Consider the following 18211-nt stretch of genomic DNA (forward strand, 5'->3'; position numbering starts at 1 on the left):
TAGTACTCTAAAAAGGATATCGATGAGGATATCAGAAAATGGAAATATATTCCCTGTTCCTGGATAGTCAGAACAAATACAGTCACAATGGCCATATTTCCAAAACTGTTATACAGATTTAATGCACTCCCAATCAAAATACCAATAACCATCCCCACAAAACTAGAGAAACAATCCTAAAATTCATATGGAACCAGAAGAGAATTACAATAGCAAAAGCGATTCTGGACAAGAGCAGGGCAGGGGCCATCATGGTTCTGGACAGCAAGTTATACTATAAAGCTACAGTGATAAAAATAAATAAATTAAATAAGATATATTGGCAAAACAAAAAACAAAACAAAACCAAAGTACCAGATTTGTGGACCAATGGAACACAATAGAGGATGCATAAACAACTCCAGGCACACTCAGCTATGTTATCTTTGACAAAGGGGCCAAATCCCCTTTCTAGAGGAAAGATACTCTAACAAATGGTGCTGGGAAAACTGGCTTTCCACATGCCAAAGATTGAACCTAGACCCTTATCTCTCACCATGCACTAAAACTAAAATCAAAATGGATCAAGGATCTAAACATTAGAACAGAAACAATTTTCTGGGAGGCAAAATAGGTAAAACACTTGAAAACATAGGTGTAGACAAAGACTTTCTGAACAGAGCTCCAGTTGCACAAGAGATAATACCAAAAATCAACAAATGATGTATCAAATTTTAAAATGTCTGCACAGCAAAAAATACTGCCAACAGAGTGAAGTCTCTATAGAATAGAAAAACATTTTCGCCAGTTACTCCTCAGGAAAAAGACTAATATCTAGAAAATAACTGAAAAAAATTAGACCTACCAAATTTGAAGACCCTACCAAAAAAATGGTCATCTGAAGTGAATAGACACTTCTTGGATGAAGAAATACAAACAGCTAATAAATACATGAAAAAATGTTCAACATTGCTGGCCATTCGGGAAATACAAATGTAAACACTAAGATTCCATTTAACTCCAGAAAGAATAGCTATCATCAAGAAACCAACCAATAGCAAATGCTGACAAAGCTGAGAGGAAAAAAAGAATCCTTCTTCATTGCTGGTGAGAGTGTAAACTGATACAACCACTATGGAATTCAGTATGGAGATTTCTCAAAAAACTAAAACTAGAAATTCCATTTGTCCTAACTATTCCCCTTTTAGAAGTCTTCCCAAAAGAGAAACAGCATACCATCACAGTGATGTATGCATACACATGTTTATAACAGCACAATTTATAAAGCTAAAACTTTTTATGTCCATCAACAGATGAATAGATAAAGAAAATGTGGCATTTATACACAATGGAATACTACCCTGCCATAAAGAAAGATAAACATGAGTCTTTTTTAGGAAAATGGGTATAGCTTGAGACTATAATGTTTAATGTTGTGAATCAGACACACAATCTTAAATATTGCAGGGTTTCTCTTATATAAGAAACTCAATATATAAATAAAGTGCAAAATAAAAGGCAGGAGAGAGAGAGAGAGAGAGAAGTTATTATAATCCAGTGTGGACAATGTATCTCTAAATATGTATTTTGATTTAGTGCAATTGTCATGTATTTTTTATGTTCTTTGGCCTGTTAGCCTGGCGGTTAATATATATATATAGATATCTCTATAGAGCTATCTATATATAGATATAGTAATTAAGTTTATCAGATCATATAAGATAAATAAATGACTCTGATGCTGGGGGCAATGGAGGGGAAGAGGAAAAAAGGAATTGGGATGTGTTATGTACATATACCAACTCCCCGTAATTAATGTAGGGCAAGAAAAGGAGTGAGAGAAGACTCTGGGGTCTCTTTAAAAAAGGCACTAATATCATTCATCAAGTCTCAACTCTCGACCTAATCACTTCCCAAAGGCTCTCACCTCCTAACACCATCATACTGAGGTTTAGGATTTTAGTTTATGAACTGGGGAGGGAATCAAACATCCAGTTTGTGGACTATGTATGAATGTATTCCCCTAAGTATGTTAGAGATGATAAAAATCAAACAGAAACACCCAGTGACCACATACTGGAAGCCTTAAGTCAACTTGACTTTCTTAGCATTTAGAAATTGGTGGTTTGTGTATATGTTACAGTTTTGAATCTGTCTTCAAAACTGATTTTTAAAAATTGGTATCAATAAATAGAGAAGTTTGTAATGACATACTGTGTTAGTTTCCTGGGGCTGCTCTAACAAATTTCCCCAAACTCTGTGACTTCAAAAACAGGCATTTATTCTCTCACAGTTCTGGAGGCTGTAAGTCTGAAACCAAGGTGTCAGAAGACCTATGACTTCTCTGAAGGCTTTAGGGAAGGTTCCTTTTGGCCTCTTTTCAGCTTCTGGTGGCTGCTGGCAATCTTTGGTACTCTTTAGCTTCCAGGCACATCACTCCAATCTCTCCTCCATCATCACATAGTGCTCTCCCCTGCATCTACTTGCTCTGCATCATCACAAGGTGTTCTCTTCTTTGTATGTGTCCGCATTCAAATTTCCCTCTTCTTTTAGGACTCCAGTAATTGGATTAGGGCCCACTGCAATACACTGTGACCTCATCTTAAATTGATTATATCTTCAAAGATGCTATTTCCAAGTTAGGTCACACTCACAGGTACCAGAGGTTATACGTATCTTTTAGGGATACACAATTCAACCTACAATAGTCCATCCTATGGTACCCCCAAATTCATGACTTTCTTGTGTGAAAATATATTCACTTCATCCCAATATCCCATTCTAGACAACCCATTCTAGCATCAACTCTTAAGTCCAAAATCTTATCTTGTGAGTAACCTAAATCAGGTATGAGTGACACTATGGGTACGGTCCTTTCTCAGACAGAGTTGTTCTCTCTCTCATATAAAACCTACAAACAAATTTTCTGCTTCTAAAGTAAAATACTCAAAGTGGCATAGGATAGAGATTCCCATTCTGAAATGGATAAAATAGAAAGGACAAAAGGGTTACCGGTCTAAAGAAAGTTGATAACCCATAAAGCAAATTCCATGAGGTTTCCTGGACTGAGAATAATTATCTTCAGCTTGATGTTCCCTGGCTCCACCCTCTTAGCCCATCTGAGTGACATCCACTGTTAGTAACCAAGGAAGTGGCCCCAACTTCTGAACCCAGGAGGCAATTCTACCCTCTCGAACCAAAAAGAAGTGGCCTTGGATTAGGCCCACACTCCTGCAGTGGCAGTAGCAACACTTCTGGCCTTTTATCCTCTCTCAGCAGTCCCACTGGCCTTTGAGCCACCCTGGAAAGTCGTTCTTCCATTTTCCTGAAGCGTAACACAAGTTCACAGCTGAATACCTTTATTAGTCTGTTTTGTGATATAGAATTTCAGAAGTCTGGCAAGCTTCATTCTTTTTGTTCTGTGTCGGTCCTTTTCAGTCCATGATGACAGTGTTGGGTCTACACTTAATCGCTCTTGAAAAAGTTTGTCCAGCCACACCTTTGATGTTCTCTCCAGAGCACATTTTCTTGTGTTTTGAAACATGGATAGGCTGATAATTTTCCAAATATTTAAGTTCTGGTGATTTTTCAGTTAATAGCTCTGTTACGGACTGAATTGTACCCTACTTTCACCCCCAAATTCATGGGTTGAAGCCTTAGCCTCCAACATGACTGCATTTGGAGATAGATTTGTAGTTGGTAATTAAGGTTGAATGAAGTCTCATAAAAGTGGAGTCCTAATCCAATAGGACTGATGGCCTCTGAGGAGGCAAAGAGATCTTTCTCTTTTTCCATATGCATGAATTAAGGAAAGGTCTTGTTAATATACAGTGGGAAAGTGGCCATCTCTAAGCCAGTAAGAGAGCCCTCACCAGAAACTAAATTTGCTGACACTTAGCTCTTGGACATCTCAGCTCTAAATTGTGAGAAAACAGATTCTGCAGTATTTTGTTATAGAAGTCTGGGTATACTAACAAGTTCCTTTCTCAATGTATCTCTTTTGCTTGTATTTTACTGTAAACAGCAGAGAGGAATGAAGTTGCACTTCCATACTTTGCTTGGAAATTTCCTCTGCTAAATATCCAAGTTTTTTACTTACACATTATAATTTCAACCCATCAGTAGCATGAAATTCAGGCAGTTGTTTATCACTCCATTAAAAAGATTCACCTTTCTGCCAGTCTCCTCTAATGTTTCTCCTTTCTATCTGAAACCTCACCAGAAGTCCCTTTAATATTCATATTTCTAGCAACATTCTGTTCAAGGTAATCAAAGCCTTTTATATCATATGCCTCAAAATTCATATAGCTTTTACCATTACACAATTAAAAGTCATTCCCTTATTTTTAGATATCTGTTACAGAAACATCTATATTGCAGTACCAAAATCTATATTAGTTTCCTAGGGGTGCTCTAACAAACAACCACAAATTGAGTGTCTTAAAAATAATAACTAATTCTCTCACATTTCTGGAGTATAGAAGTCTGAATTCAAGGTTTTGGAAGGGTCATGATCTCTCTAGAGGCCCTAGAAGAGAACCAGTTTTTACTTTTTCTACCTTCTGGTGATTATAGACATTCTTTGGCTTGCAGATGCATCAGCCCGATCTCTACCCTCACTGTAGCATGCTGTTCTCTCCTGTGTCTGTGTGCTCTGTATATTCACAAGGTTTTCCTTCTGTAAGTTACTGTGTCCATCTTTCCTTCTTATAAGGATACCAATCATTGGATTAGGGCCTACTCTAATCCAACATGACCTCATCTTAACCAGATTAAAGAACTTATTTCCAAATAAAGTCGCATTCTAGGACTTGAACATATTTTATGGGGTGCACAATTCAATTCACTATACATACTCATCCAGGGTTGGATGCATCATAGTTTCCTTATATAATAAGATGTGCATAAGAAAGATAAATTCCATCTCAACTGTTGAACCTAAGTAATGTCCATTAAATATGTTCCTTTATATTCTGTAGCAAATTGAGCCATGAAATTTAATTCTACCCAGGCAGTCCTGCATTTCTACCACTTGGTCCTATAGAACTTTGTACATTCTTGAAGAGTTCACTGGTCATTCTATGCTGGAGTGATCTGTTTTAGAATTTGTCTCCTCTTAGAATATGAGCTTCTTGAGGGCAACAATGGTGGCTTATTCATCTTTGCAGCTCCAGTGCTTAGTATGTTACCTAATATACAGTTGGCTCCTAATAATTATTGGAGGAGAGATGGACATTGGAAGGAAGAAAGATTTTCATAGAGTTGCAATCTAGTGGCTTGGAGAAGGTGTTGGGAACTTAAGGTGCAAAAACCAACACTACATCACTTTGTTGGAACTCTCTACCTTCCATTCTGATTTTCCTAGAGGTTTTCAGGGTCTCAATATACAAAAAACTTCAATCACAAAGAAATTTCAGGCCATTACTTGATGAGCTTTTAGCTTATCAGAATGGCTTTTCCTTCCACAACCTTCCAGGTCAATCCAGCAGTAGCTTAGCATATGGCCACCAGGCAGGGATTAAGAAAGCGCTCAGGGAGTGTTTTGAATGATTAATTATTGCAAATAGATCAAGGTTGAATACTTAATGTGTCAGATCCCTCAATAGCTCTCCCTCTAATGGACCACTATCAGCTGACGTTAGGGAGAATATATAGTTCTTTTTAGTCTTGTCATACCTTTACACATTCAACCCATTATAATGTCAAGAATAAAAAGGTGTATATACAAATGCCTATGTTTGAACTCTAGTGGAAAGTAGTGAAGGAAAAAATCAGATATTCACAGGAATTAGAGAAAAAAATAGAAAAACCCTTAGCAGGTATATACAAAACAAACGGAGGTTTTCAGTGTCCACCCCTCCTTCTCCTTTCAGAACACAAACAATTATTAGTACACCCAGTGCTTTTCCCACAATTATGAGACTCAGGCTGTGATATACAAATGCAGTATTCATAGGCAGGTTAACGGTAATGTCAAATTCATCACCATGAAAGAGGACAACAAAATGTCACTTTGTCTTATTCATCATTATGTCCCAAGTGTTCTGAAAAGTGCCAAGGGTACAGTAGTTATTATGTAAATATTTGCTTAATGAAATATTAAATGAACTAAGTTGATGAACCAGGAAATTTCCATAGGCAGTCAGAGCATGGTATTCAGAAAAGAATACTTGAACAAAAAGCTTTTGAGATAAAGAGTTAAAGCAACTTTAACTGTTGCCCAGATAAAGTGATGCTCTTCTCATCTGGAAGCAACAGGGCCAGGAAAGGGAGTGTATCTCTCCAGGAGGTAGTGACAAGTATTTCTTAGCCTAGAGTCAGACCCTTACCTCCTCCGTTTCTTCCCTGGCCAGAGCATTTGGATATCAATGAATTTCCAACTCACCATCTCCTTTGGCTTTCTACTTAAAGAGGGCCAAGGCCACGACTAAAAGAACAAATGTTGCTTGGATTAAACCAATATAGTGACTCCCCAAGCAATAAAATGATCATTGCTCCTGCCTTCAGCTCCTATTTTAGGATCTGAAACTCTATTTAATAATTTTCCCTTTCTAAAACCACTAACAAAATAAAACAAAAAATTGGTATTGGCTATAACTTTCAGTCATCCCCTTCACATGCTCTGACACCTACGTAGCAGGCTATTTTAGCCTTAGCACCAGATTTTCTAGCTTTCCTTAACCCATCTCTATGATTAACCCTCCATTTTCTCTTCTCTTTGATTTATTTTAGATACCAGCGGCAGAAAACAACCCCTTCCTTGTTGGAATGCACTATTGGTATTCCAGCCACAGTCTCCATACTCAGCACTGCAATATTTGTCGAGAGAGCATTCCTGCCTTATCAAGAGATGCCATTATCTGTGAAGGTAGCTTCCTTATTCTTTTATAAAGGAACGCAGTGGGTAGAGATAGGGGTGAAGGAGCTCATGTGGTTTTAGTATCATTGACATTCTAGGTCACTGACTCTGGTGGGAAGTTAACCCTGCCCAAGGAAAAGAAAAGAGAGGAGTTAATATCAATGAAAGTAGAGGGTTAGGAGGGTAATATGCTTACAAGGGTTCAAATGACAGAAATCATGCCATTCTTACCAATGATTTCCATTCAAGTTGGATAACAGAAAGTTTAGCTGCTAAGAATCAAAAGAAACTAGCTCATATTGGAATAGGTTTTTGGATGTGGATCAGAACTATTTAGAGTGCCTCTGAGTTTTAACACTCAGAGCAGCATAAAGAAGAAAATTAGAATCTTCACTGTCACCAGATTCACACTCATCCTTTTTCTTTCTCTTCTTACAGTGTGTAAAGTGAGATCTCACAAATTATGTGCTTTGAGGGCAAGCAAAGACTGCAAATGGAATACTTTGTCCATCACTGATGACCTTTTCCTGCCTGCAGATGAAATAGTAAGTTCCAGCTAGACGCTTCTACAGTCACCCCCTCCCATGACCCTTTCAGGCATATCACACGGGAATAGGAAGACTTCTTCCTGTCACCAGACAAGCAAAGTAGGCCTCTTCTCCAGGTTCACAATCCAACCAATCTCAAATAATGAAATGCCCCCCACACACACACTTTCACACCTGTCATTGGCCACTACATTAGAGTGAGGAGAGCAAGATCATGAAGAACTTGGGGCTTTTACCTAATGTCCTCCATGGGATAGTGTAGTTATTCCAGTTGGTCTTTCCTTCTTTCTTTATATTGCTAACTTGTACCTTTTGTCTCTTTTTTCTCCTTTAGCAAACCATGCCCCATCAATGGGTAGAGGGCAACATGCCTGTAAGCTCTCAATGTGCAGTATGTCATAAGAGCTGTGGCAGTTATCAAAGACTTCAAGATTTCCGCTGCCTGTGGTGTAATTCTACGGTAAGACTCTTCCCATCTCCCTGCCATTTAAAGAACTTGACTTCTAGAAGAGAGAGGTGGAGCTTGACTGTGCATACACATAGAGAGAAATCTCAAGTGGTCCTTATTCCAAAATATACAGATTCCACAGTCTAGATCTTAGTATCCTGCCCTTTCAAATCTGACTATGGAGACTTTGGGAGAAAAAGATTTAAGATGCTCATATCTGACAGTTCCTAATTGATGAAACCTTCTAGTGAATGGGAAAAAGCTAAACTCTCTAATGGAAGTATAAGCCATTAAAAAATAAATTCTGAATCTGTCCTTAAAAGATTTTCTCATTTCTTCATTCACAATTTCCTAGGAACTTTTCATCTTTATAAATGAATAATAGTTAAGGATATTAACAAATTATTTTCACTATGGATTGAATTGAATGTTTTATATATATTATTTCACTTAATCCTTACAACAACCTTAAATGAGATCTTACTGTCCCCATTTTACAAATAAGAAATGTGAGGTTCGGGAAGGAATTTGCCCAAGGTCATGCAGCCAGCAAACAAGACTGTCTTGATTCATTCATAATTCTTCAAAGATCATGCTGCTAACTACAACCCTACCAAGCCTCTAAATCTGGTCCTCAACTGGAAACAATTTGCCCCAATTGGCCCAAAATATCAATAACACTGAGGCTGAGAGACAGTGGTCAGGGCCCGAATCTAGTCTTTCTAGCCTTTTAGATGCTTCTGTCAAACTGAGTTTTCTAAGACAAGAAGAAACTGAACTTCTTTGTTGAAAACTCTTTGCTCCCTGTCTCTCTTACAATTGCTTCGAATAACAAGGCCAAAATGACAGTTTCTTCTAGAAACTGTGCAATTGCCCAGGAAGTGGTGCTTGAAGATATAAAAAAATCTGGGAAGAATGGTCACTTTAGGGGAAGTCAGCTTTGCCACTTCCCAGCTATCTGACCTTAGGGAAGCCCCTTTAACTTTGTGAGTTTTGCTATGCTTGTTTCTAAAATAAACCCAATGTCTTTTCCTCCACACCTAGTTGCTGTAAGGATTAAAGTGTATTGGCAGATTCTTAGGATTAGTACTCTTATACTGCAAGTAAGACTCCCATTCTGCAGGCTACTCAGATTTGTGTTCTAGAACTGGTGACTTCTGAGTCCCTTTAGAAAGGTATTTACTGAAAGCTACTTTAAAGGATCAGGGTTCTACACACTCAGAGACAGGGCAGTTTCAGGGTGGAATGGGGGTAGCCAGGTGAGTTAGGGGTATGTATATAGAAGCACATCTCAGAAAGAGATATTTAAATGTTAAGATGTAATTCTTAGAATTGGAACTCAAAACTAATCAACATTATCTTTTTCTCCCCCCCATCCCTTGTCTTTCTGTTCTGTTCTTGTCGTTTCAGGTGCATGGTGACTGCTGCAGACGGTTTTCCAAGGAATGTGTCTTTGGAAGTTACCGTTCATCAACCGTCCCTCCTACTGCTCTCAGCGACCCCAAAGGTGATGGTGAGTAGCTAAAATTTAACTTCAGAAAAACAGTGAGGAGGGAGAGAGGGAAGGTACAAAGATTGGAAAAGGGGCTGAAATTATTCTCCTCAATGTGTCAAATATTTGGTGGGAGGGTTGCATGCATAAACAGCTCATGGTTTTCTTTAGAAGTTTGGGTTGGTGAATGTTGGTCTTCCTGATGTATATGTATGTGGGCATATACTCTGTAGCCTCTGTCACAGCTTATTTCAGCTGATCAGAATTGATTTTAGCATTTTAAAGATTTTCAAACAATAGACTGTGCATAAAATGAGTTTGTGTGTATCTAGGTGGTCAAAAGGCCTGGAGTTATATTACTGGAAACTAATACCAAAGTTGTTTCCAAATCTGAAACTAATGTGATCATTGCCCCAACATGCTTCAATGATGCTTTGTCAATTCCTGAGCAATAGTGATTTGTTGAGAGCTCTACTTACAAGCAGCTTAAAGGCTGCAGAGAGGTCTAAGATAAAGCATTGCCAGAGCAAAAGATTATTATGGATACAGGATCTTGATACAATACAATAACTAACAATTTAATGTTACATTTGCTAAGTGCCAAAGGAATGGTAGGGACACTTGCAAATGAAAGTGTTAGAAATCTTAACCGTTTGTAGGAAGTTGAGCAGAAAGAAGGTAGTAATGAAATCAATGAGCAAGAATAAACTGCATTGTATCAAGAGGTCTAGCAATGTTAGAACAGAGAAAGCAGAGGCAAAGAAGGAAAGTGTTTGTTTAGCTTCTGCATTTGTTTTTAAAGTACAGATAAAACACATAAGCAGCATAAAACAAAACAAAAAAATCCAAAAGCTATACAATTATGAGTTTTAGTCACTTTCTAGCTAGGTGACATTAGGTAAGTCACATTCGATGAGCTCTTCTTTCTCTGTCTATAAAAGGAAATGAAGCTTTTAACTGTGAAGATAAATTATAATATGTAAAGGGACTAAGTAGCTAGAAGTATAGTCCAAAAGGAACACAAAACTAAATTCCTGGTCTTCTTGGATACTAAATGCCAAGTCTCTTAACCTAATGAAAACTAGACTCCCTTGGGGATAATTTTTGAGTTCAGTTCTTCCCTACATCTTTGCTTCTTCAAAGATGAGTCTCTTCTTTCTACCATCAAGTTGTTCATATGCTTCACTCATTACTCATTTTTAAAGAGTGGGATCAGTCAACATTAAAATCAAATATCATATCTAAAAAGGCCTGACCTATTTTTACTACCACTAAGAAATTGAGAAATCTAATATATATATATATTACTGACATGCTACCATTTCACTAAGCCTGGGAAGAGAGACAGTGCTCATTAATTTCAGTTTGCATATGGTTAGTTTCACTCTATATGTGGTCAATTTCACTTACCGGATTAAAGCTCAAATCTTTTAAAAAATATTTTAAAATATACTAATTTACCCACTTCTGACATGAAGAAAGTCCACTGGTCCAAGAGTGATTAGTGAACCAACATTTCATTCACTTAAAAATTATTCCCAAAGTAATGTCACTCACTTCATCACCAAGAAAGATCCAGCATTTGCTGGAAATAAAGAAATGAAAAAGAAGAAAAGTAGATGGTTTCCTTAGAGAACAAAAAGGGGCAAGGATTCCTGTAGTCATGACAACAGTTATAGACTCAGACATAGCATATGCCTATCTGTGTATTCATATACATTCATACACACACACGCGTGCGCGCACACACACACACGTCTATTCCAGTTCTTTTTCTAACTCTAGTGCAGATACAGATAATCCTTAGTGCATGGAATCAGCCATTCACATCGTTTCTGTAAGTTTCACTGTTTAATACGAAAGCAAAATAGTGCAGTGCAGTAGTTGTCTAACATGAGCATGCATCAGATTTATCTGCAAGGCTGAGCTGGAGATGTAGCTCAGTGGCAGAGTGCTTGCCTAGCATATGTGAGGCGCTGGGCTCAATCCTCCGGAATATCAAATAAAAAAGTGATCTGGAAAGCTTTAAAAAAGTACGGATTTCTGGGCCCTACATTCGGGACTTTTGATTCAGTAGACTATGTGGGGCCCAAGAATTTGCACTACTAGAATTTGCATTCGATAGGGCATGCTCCATCATTTACTTTATGGCTCTAGACAAGTTATTTAACCTCTTTATGCCCCGTTTGTTATTACTTTCTGCCAATAAGTAATGGCAGTTTTAAATTCGCTAACATTTATCGAAAAGGATTTTAAAATATAGAAAGGTGAAGAGTAAGCCAACCTTATGCCAATTTAGCATTCTTCTATAAAGTGAACAGAACAAATTTGAGAGGGGTCTATTAATTCCCTAGTTTAGGGCACTGTGGTTGTATTAATGCAGCTCAAAGAAACATGAATTTTTTTTAAAAGTTCTTCAGGCTGTTGACTCATCTGGAGCTTAAAGTCAGCTAAATCACCTAAGCTCCTTTCATACCGAATGCTGCCAAACCAAGTCCCTATTATCCTGTTCTAGTACAATTTATGTACTTGAGCGTAAAGGCCAAGATTTGCACTTATTTCCTTTACATTTCATTTGCTGACTTTCATTCATACATTTTCTAATATGATTCTGTCAATTAGTAGCTCTTCCTCCAGCTTTGGGTACTTCAAAGTTCACAAGCCAGGCTTCCATGCTTCCATCTGAACTGAATAAAATTGTGACATAGTACAGGATCCTCTCTTAGGATTAACATCAGCCTTCTCAAAGGCAAACCTGTGGGCAGGGTTGGTTACCTGGTTATGAACCCAAGAGACATCATTACATTCCAGCTGACAGTGATACCTATTTTTGCCACTCATTCCCAAGATTCTCTTGACCAATGTGGCCTTGCTCAAATTTAGATGCTTATTGCCTCTGGGAGAAATGGCAGATAGGGCTGTCCCTATATTCTCCTGAGACTGGCTTCCTGCTGGCACTGATTCCTATGTCATCATCTGTGTCAAAATGAGCTTTGACACTGAAGTTCAGGTGCCTTAATTACAGAATTTTCTCTTTATGAGTGGTTTCCGTCCCCACTTCGTTTTATTTTATTAATCATTGCAACATGCTCCTACTATACCTATGGAGAGATGAACCCCCAGAGAAGTTAAGATGTTTGCTCTAGGTTAGTAAATAAACCTGAAGGTCAAAAAGCTATAGGACACAGCTGCATCCTCTTGTACAAGCACACCACAGAAGGCAGCCTGTGCTCCAAACTGCCAAATGAATTTTGAAAGTATTTTGGCTACATGCTCATGGCTATTTAACTTACAGATAGTACTAGCATAAGTCTCTTTTTCTTATTTCTTAATTTAATTCTTGACTGGTTAATATATTCACATAGTACAATATTTTTTGAAAAAAATGCACACATACTATTAAAAGAAATCTTGCCACTATTCTTCCTCTGATCCTCTCAATCTCCTACAGTCCCCTGAGTTTACATTCTTTGGTTGAGAGGGGAGCAAGAACATAAAAAATACTACTTTATATATCCTATGGGCTGACCCTAAAGATTCACTGGGTCGTCTCAGCTTGATGTCAATTTATCTGACCTCATCTTCTGCCACTCTCCCCACCACTCACTCCTCTACAACAGCTGTGCCAGTGAAGAGGCTGGGGCCTTCAAACACCCCAGGCTCCCTTTTCAGGGTCTCATCCTTGCCCAAACGCCCCCCACCCCCACCCCAGATATCTGCATTGCTGATTCCCTCACCTCATGAATCTCATCTTGCATGTAATCTTCCCAGAGAAGGATCCTTGAAGACTCATCTAAATAACAATCTCTGTCTTTTTGCCTGGCTTTATTGTTCTTCACAGCACATTATTTTATATGTATTCATCATGGTCTATCTTCCTTTATCAAAACACGAGTTCCACAGGAGCAAAGACTGTTTCTATTTTGTCTACCACTATATTTTCCAAGAACATAAAAAAGGACAGGCACAGCCAGGCATGGTGGTGCATGCTTATAATCCCAGCTATTCAGGAGGCTGAGGCAGGAGGATCATGAGTTTAAGGACTGCCTGGGAAACTTAGCAAAACTCTGTCTCGAAAAAAGGTGGGGATATAGTCAGTCAGCACTCCCTGGGTTCAATCCCCAGTACATACATACATACATACATACATACATGACAGGCACAGAGAATGTCCTCAATACATATTTGTTGAATGAATAAATGAGTATGTTGGAACTACCATTGTGTCAACATATTATCTTTTGTTTAAAAATGCTAATAGAGGGGCCAGGGATTTAGCTCAGTGGTTTCGCCACCTGCTGCACAAGCGCAAGGACCCGAGTTGGATTCCCGGTACCAAAAAAAAAAAAAATGGTGATAGAAGTAGTACTTTTGTTCAGGGAAAGTAATTACTTCCAAGCTATATTATTTCAAGCTCCCCTGGCCAGAGAGTGGGAATTGGCCCATAGAGGAAACCTGTCTTAGTTTTTCCAGGCCAAATATTGAGGCTTCCTTTCACCCATGTTACACCAAATCTCAACCCATCCATCCCACTCAGGAGTGAGACACATGGTTTTTGTCCTATGGATTTACTTTTGCTGAGGCATCCCTGGAAAGTCATGAGCTCAGAGAATTGGAGGCTAGCTATATGTCTAGCATCCCACTCCTAGGGGGCCTTTGTCATGGCCTGTCTTCCTGCCAACAGGCTTTAAGACTCAGCCTGAGATGGCAGTCTATGGCTATTTAGGCTGTCAAAACCCAGTTCTTTATGGATAATGTCAATGTTGGAGATTATTAAAAACCTCTTTCTTGTTCAGACAACTCCCTTATAGTCTTGTTTCCCCCTAGAAACTAAACTAAAATTGATTGCCCTATTAAAATATTAAAGAAATGATTAAAACTATTTTTTCACTCCACAGTGAAATATTGACAGCTTTTCCTTCCCTTCTGTCCTGACCTGGTGTCTTCTCACTGTGAGAACTGAGCTAGTCCTGGCAGAGAAAAGACTAATTAGGATGCTGGTCTTCTCCTGGACTCTCAATCCTCTCTTTCCTTAGCTTCTCCACAGAGTTTTACTAATCCTTGTTTGTGTCACCAATTTCTTTATTCCTTGTATTCCAACATACTCGTGTGTGTGTGTGTGTGTGTGTGTGTGTGTGTGTGTGTGTGTGTGTGGCCTCAGCTTGAGGACAGGGACTATAACTACTATTGAGTATGATATTTGGTATGTAATAGTTGCTCAGAAAGTATTGTTTGCCTAGAAACAGCTAGAAAAAGACTTTTAAATCCCTTTGAGTGATGTCATGACTTTCCTTCTGCCCCTCAATCTCAGAAGACTGGGCCTGATACTCAAAAAGTTCTTGCAAAATGTGATGCTACCTCATATTTTGTTTTCATTTCAATGACCTTCTTATCCTTCTCCTTCTCTTTCTTCTTCTTCTTCTTCTTTTTGCTGTGTGTATTAGGCCAATTAGTAGTGTCGTCAGACTTCTGGAACTGCGACTGGTCATCTGCCTGTTCATGCCCCTTGCTCATCTTCATCAACTCCAAAAGTGGCGATCATCAAGGAATCATCTTCCTCCGAAAATTCAAGCAATACCTTAACCCATCTCAAGTGTTTGACCTATCGAAGGGTGGACCTGAAGCAGGGTAAGCATAGTGTGAGAGATGTAGTTGGGTATGTAGAAGCAGCTCTTCCCTCCATATGTTCTTAACTAGGAATGGCTCCTGAAATCAGTCCTATAACCTGGGCAGGAAAGATCTATTTCTCAAGCCAGGACACAAACACATAACTCTAGAGCATTTGATTTGTCTGGTTGTAAGACTTTTCGCCCTCTTCCAGAAATCCCTTAGCTTACATCCTGCTCTCAAATTTACCTCACCTTTTTTCTGGTTGGAAGAGGTGAAATCATATGCTCTGACCTCAGAGGAAGAAGCAAACCAATATAGCTGCCACTCATTCTTTTTCCTGGGAATTCCTTCGCTATTATAAGCCTGTTTTATCTGGGGACCATCTGGCTGCTCAGTTTTGGTTCCTGTGAACCATTGGCCACATGAATGCAGGGCAATTCTTCCTGGGCTCCACCAAATGGATTTGACTGGGGATTTTTTATGACTTCTAGAGTAAGGTTGAGCACAAAAGAGTGCCAGTTGAGCCAAGGCCTGATCTCTGGGATCACCTGTGGGAAATTACCTATGGTTCTAGGTACAATAGAGATAGAAGCTAAGGGAGAAAAGGCAGGTATCCTGTTATCAGAATGCTAAATCAGCGGTTATTGGGTTCTGAAACACTGTAGGAGTTATATAACCCAGCTGTTCATGTAATGATGTTACCCCTTCTTCCTTCCAGGCTGTGCATGTTCAAGAACTTTGCTCGCTTTCGTGTTCTGGTTTGTGGTGGAGATGGCAGTGTGAGCTGGGTCCTGTCCCTGATTGATGCCTTTGGATTACAGGAGAGGGTAAGTCACTGGCTGACTCAGTTTAGACACTGATAGAAAGAGTAAGGGTGTGGAGCTGTTCATCCCATGAAGTACCAAGTCTTTACCCTCCCTGTCTATGAAATACATGTTTCTTATGGTTTTGATAACTAACCTGACCAATCTAAACCTGCTCACCCAGGCCATTTTCTGGTCATTTATCTGTATGAAGGAAAAATGAAGTAGTTGATTGAGAGAATGAGTAGTGCCCATTCTCCAGGCTTCAAAGTGAAGGGCTGATGGGGAAGAAAGCAAGCAATTTTTTTGAAGAGGCCATAAACAGCATGTAGCCTCTAAATTCCTTCCCCTCCTGATGCTACTGATTTTCCCACTGAGTCTCAAATGTGGCAGAATCTTTCCTCTAACAGTCTCCCATCTGTAGGCAGCCCTTGCTCTTCTAATTCCAATAGTTTTATCTTCTGAGGCACTACAGCTACTGGGCCCAGCCCAAATAGAAATTTGTAATTATATTTCTCTTTTGTAAACATGGTTATAACTTTTGGTATATTCTAACAACTTTTCTAAGTAAGTTTTTCATTGCTAAAAGAGAAGTCCAACTCTTTAGGGAAAATTTCACTCCACTTCAAAAATCCTCCTATTTACACTTCCTAGAATATGAAGTCTCTTACAACAACTGACTTTAAGACCATAATTCTTCCCAAAGAGCAGCTTCTGGGTTCTTTCATGAGTAAAGCTTAGTAGAATGACTGTCTGAAACAGGTACCTCCTTTTTGTTCTTGCAGTGTCAGCTGGCAGTCATCCCACTTGGAACTGGCAATGATCTGGCCCGTGTCCTGGGTTGGGGTGCATCCTGGGAGAAAAACAAATCACCGCTGGACATCCTCAACAGAGTAGAGCAGGCGAGCATGAAAATTCTAGACAGGTGAGTCACCAAAAAAACCAAATTCTCTTGCCTCTTCCACCCCCATACCAATTACTCCCAGTTACATCATCTCAATCAGGAATACTCAACCTCTCTCTCAGGGCCCCATTTCTTTTCTGGTTTCAGTGCAGGGCAGTTTGCAGACCCTGGTTTTTTGAAAAGCCAATGAATGATCTGCCACCTTCAAATATCACTAAAGCTCTTCTTCAAACCTAAAAGATCCTGTAGTAGGGGCCCCATGGAAAAATGTCAAGGGTTCTGTGAGCTTCTTTCAAATTCCAGTCACTTATCTATGTAAGCAGAGTTTTTTCTTGGTAAGGAGTGTATGATGTCATCAGAGTCTCAAGAAACTTTTAATACGGAGAAAGTTCAGCCCCAGTTGGCTTACATTATCTCTGCTCTATAGAAGACAGAGTACTGCCATTCTATCTCCTGAAGGGAAAAGGAAAAGACTTTCTATGCCTGAATATTTGATTCTTGATGCCCATAAAGATAAGTCTTGGGCACTGCCCTGGTGTTTATATTTTACAAAAGTATCAGAGGTGATCTTGATGTTACCTCTGATCGAGAAGCACTGCTCTCTGACAACTGTGGAAACCCTAGAGAAATCATGCCTTCTGGCAGGATACCTTGAGATCAGGTGGCCAGAGATTGCTTTAGTATCCCTTATATTCCATTTGGCTCCAATACATAAACTTTTTGACTTCTTTCTTGATCTGTGAAACATTTATTCCAACTTGTAATAAAGCCAAACCCTAAATATATGTCTGTCTTGAACCACATTTCAGATGGAGTGTGATGATCCGTGAGACTCCAAAACAACCCCTGTTGCTAAAAGGACAGATTGAAATGGACATACCGAAATTTGAGGTAACCACTTACCAGCTGTAATTCCAACATCTTTATTATAAGCGAAATAATAAGCAAAGTCCAGAGAGAAACTTTTGTATTTCCATGAGACTGATAAGGATGAGATCATTGAGAATTAGGGACATGGCAGACATCAGCTATTTATTACAAATATGTTAGTTATTGCTGATATAATTCATTCAGCCCTTTACTTATTCATGCATTCAAAATATAGGGTAAATACTATATGTGCGATACTATTCTAGAATCTGTTTGTATATTCTAGTACATAAAGAAGAATGATATAATCTATGTTTTCATGGAAATCAGTCTACCTGAATAGATAGCAAAAATAGTTTTAATAAAGTACTATGAGTGTTAGTATATAAGGAAGTACAAGAACACACAGCAAGTTTATATCAGTCTGGAAGGAGTCAGGGAAAGCTTCTCAAGAAAAAGTGTCATTTCAGAAAAGACCTAAGGACCAGAGAGAGTTAATCAGGAGAAAAAGAAAAGAGGCCATTCCAAGCACATGGAACAACATGTACTATTCTGAAGGCAAGAGAGGACATAGAATATTCAAAGAATGGGGGCATTAGAACCAAGGGATGGAGCATGCAAAGAGAGAGACTAAAGAGGAGGCTAAGGAAATAAGCAGGAGCCAGACCAGGAAGGGCTGGTAAACTGTAATAGAAAGC

At 38.9% G+C, this 18211-nt stretch overlaps 1 protein-coding gene across 2 annotated transcripts in view; it reads left to right on the plus strand.

The window, feature by feature from the left end:
- Positions 1-18211, plus strand: part of Dgkk (diacylglycerol kinase kappa) — a 175210-nt gene that overhangs the window by 103727 nt on the left and 53272 nt on the right. For both annotated transcript variants that reach the window (XM_021250013.2, XM_004872012.3), the window contains 8 exons: positions 6712-6847; positions 7277-7383; positions 7721-7846; positions 9245-9347; positions 14771-14954; positions 15655-15763; positions 16525-16664; positions 17453-17534. In XM_021250013.2, the coding sequence (XP_021105672.1) occupies positions 6712-6847; positions 7277-7383; positions 7721-7846; positions 9245-9347; positions 14771-14954; positions 15655-15763; positions 16525-16664; positions 17453-17534 (987 nt within the window). The remainder of the gene's footprint in view (positions 1-6711; positions 6848-7276; positions 7384-7720; positions 7847-9244; positions 9348-14770; positions 14955-15654; positions 15764-16524; positions 16665-17452; positions 17535-18211) is intronic.

The sequence above is a fragment of the Heterocephalus glaber genome, unplaced genomic scaffold, assembly GCF_053883595.1.
Source record: "Heterocephalus glaber isolate CG9 unplaced genomic scaffold, H.glaber_assembly_v1.0 deba00001546, whole genome shotgun sequence".
NCBI lineage: Eukaryota > Metazoa > Chordata > Mammalia > Rodentia > Bathyergidae > Heterocephalus > Heterocephalus glaber.